We start from the raw sequence: 1,678 nt of genomic DNA on the forward strand, positions 1-1,678 counted from the left end.
CTACATGATATAAGGATACGAACTCGGTGCTCTGGAACTCAATATTTATATGTTGAAATTATGGAGCGGGGGGTGGCGCTGATCAGCTTGATATATTCTCCTTAGCCAGTCAATAGGGTCATATGGTAGGATGTGTCTCGCTCTCAAGTATGCAGGTATTTAGGGTCTTGATGCAATTTCCCTCTTTTTGCCATTACAGCCTTTTCTAAAATTTCTGTCCGATCAAAGTGAATGGGTATTGACCCCGTTCGTAAAAAAAATCACCCAAAAATGATCAAATTTCTCGAATTTTTATTTTTCAATACAGTAGAGTTAGCGCCGCACAGCCATACCCATTCCCGACCACAACGATTGATCGTACCCTTCACACTGGCCATGATCAGACCGTGTCCTAAGCTACCGTGCACGAAAAGTTCTGGAAATCATCAAGTTTTCCTCACCTGCTTTGATTCTCTCCGAAACAGCGACTGTGTGTCAACTATCATGTTCTCAACAAAGACAAGCGCGCCCACTGGAATGATGACCATTAGCCCTGCACCCGCTCCTGAAAACACCCCAGCAAGCATTCCAACAGTGCTTGCTGATGTATGTGAAGCCTCGTTGCTTCAGGCTGAGCCGGTGGGAGACAGAAACACCATACTCACATCCAGATCCTAGTTGTCAAGTTCGCGACTACACCCACGGTTGCCAACTTTATCCCTTGCTGGTGAGCTGAGAGAATGCGGCAACTCTGCAGTCACCGAGATGGGCAATTTGTGCAGCCTCCTTGGTAGTGAGGGTTGAGGACATGAGGACGATGTGTCACTTCATGTCTGGAGACGCGCGTTTGGTACCCATGAGATGGTAATGGTGTATGGAAGCTCGGCTGGGCTGATGTGAGGAGGATCGAGAGCAGGATCACTGTTTCCAATAGAGGCTGGCGACCTGCCTAGATCGCTGTGACCGTCAGTGCTATGGTCATTATTCAACGAGGAATGGGGAATAGCTGTGGGCGCTAATTCTACTAGATGGAAATATAATTCTATTGTATTGAAACATAAAAATATGAGAAATTTGACCATTTTCAGGTGATTTTTTTACGAACAGGGTCAATACCCATTCACTTCTGATCGGACAAAAATTTTAGAAAAGGCTGTAGGTTAAATCTGACAACGTCTGTTGATAGACATCGTGCCTGTTTTTCAGGACCCCCATGCCACTTTCGGGGGGGGGAGGGGGGTCGAATCAGCTAATCATATGTGCTTACACATCTTTTTTTGGCAGTGGAGTGCTTATGTCAGACCGAGCGTAACTGCACGTTCCATGTAACATTTCGGTAACGGACGTACCAACCATTTTGAAGAAAACTTTGCGTTATTGTACGTACAGGTCGTCTCTTCTTTTCATCCTGGGCTCTGATGAACGAACATCTCCATCGCACTGTTCGGTTTTCTCGTTTTGAGGCGAGCTGTGAGAGAACGATGTTTGTTTACCCCGCTGGCATCCGCAACTACTGAGCTCAGCCCTTTATGGCAGTAGACTTCGTCTTCTCTCAGCACTTGATTTCCCCCCCTATCCTGTTTTTGGCTGGTTCCGTATATCCGTGTGGTTGAAAAATGGCGTATTTCTATTGGCTGACCCAAAGTTGTGGAGCTCTCTCAAATCGTGGGCTCCAAGCACCACCTTGTGTCCATCACGT

The 1,678-nt window shown here is 46.5% G+C and overlaps 1 protein-coding gene across 1 annotated transcript; it reads right to left on the minus strand.

Moving 5' to 3' along the window:
* Window positions 1-412: 412 nt before the first annotated feature.
* On the minus strand, window positions 413-1,062 carry EI90DRAFT_3094627 (uncharacterized protein; the record flags this gene model as incomplete). The annotated part of the gene is made up of 1 exon (XM_039062500.1): window positions 413-1,062. A coding segment is annotated over one exon (256 nt), but the record flags the coding sequence as incomplete, so codon positions are not given.
* Between the last annotated feature and the right edge of the window lie 616 nt (window positions 1,063-1,678).

The sequence above is a fragment of the Cantharellus anzutake genome (genome assembly GCF_015039405.1).
Source record: "Cantharellus anzutake strain C23 chromosome Unknown EI90scaffold_198, whole genome shotgun sequence".
Taxonomy (NCBI): domain Eukaryota; kingdom Fungi; phylum Basidiomycota; class Agaricomycetes; order Cantharellales; family Hydnaceae; genus Cantharellus; species Cantharellus anzutake.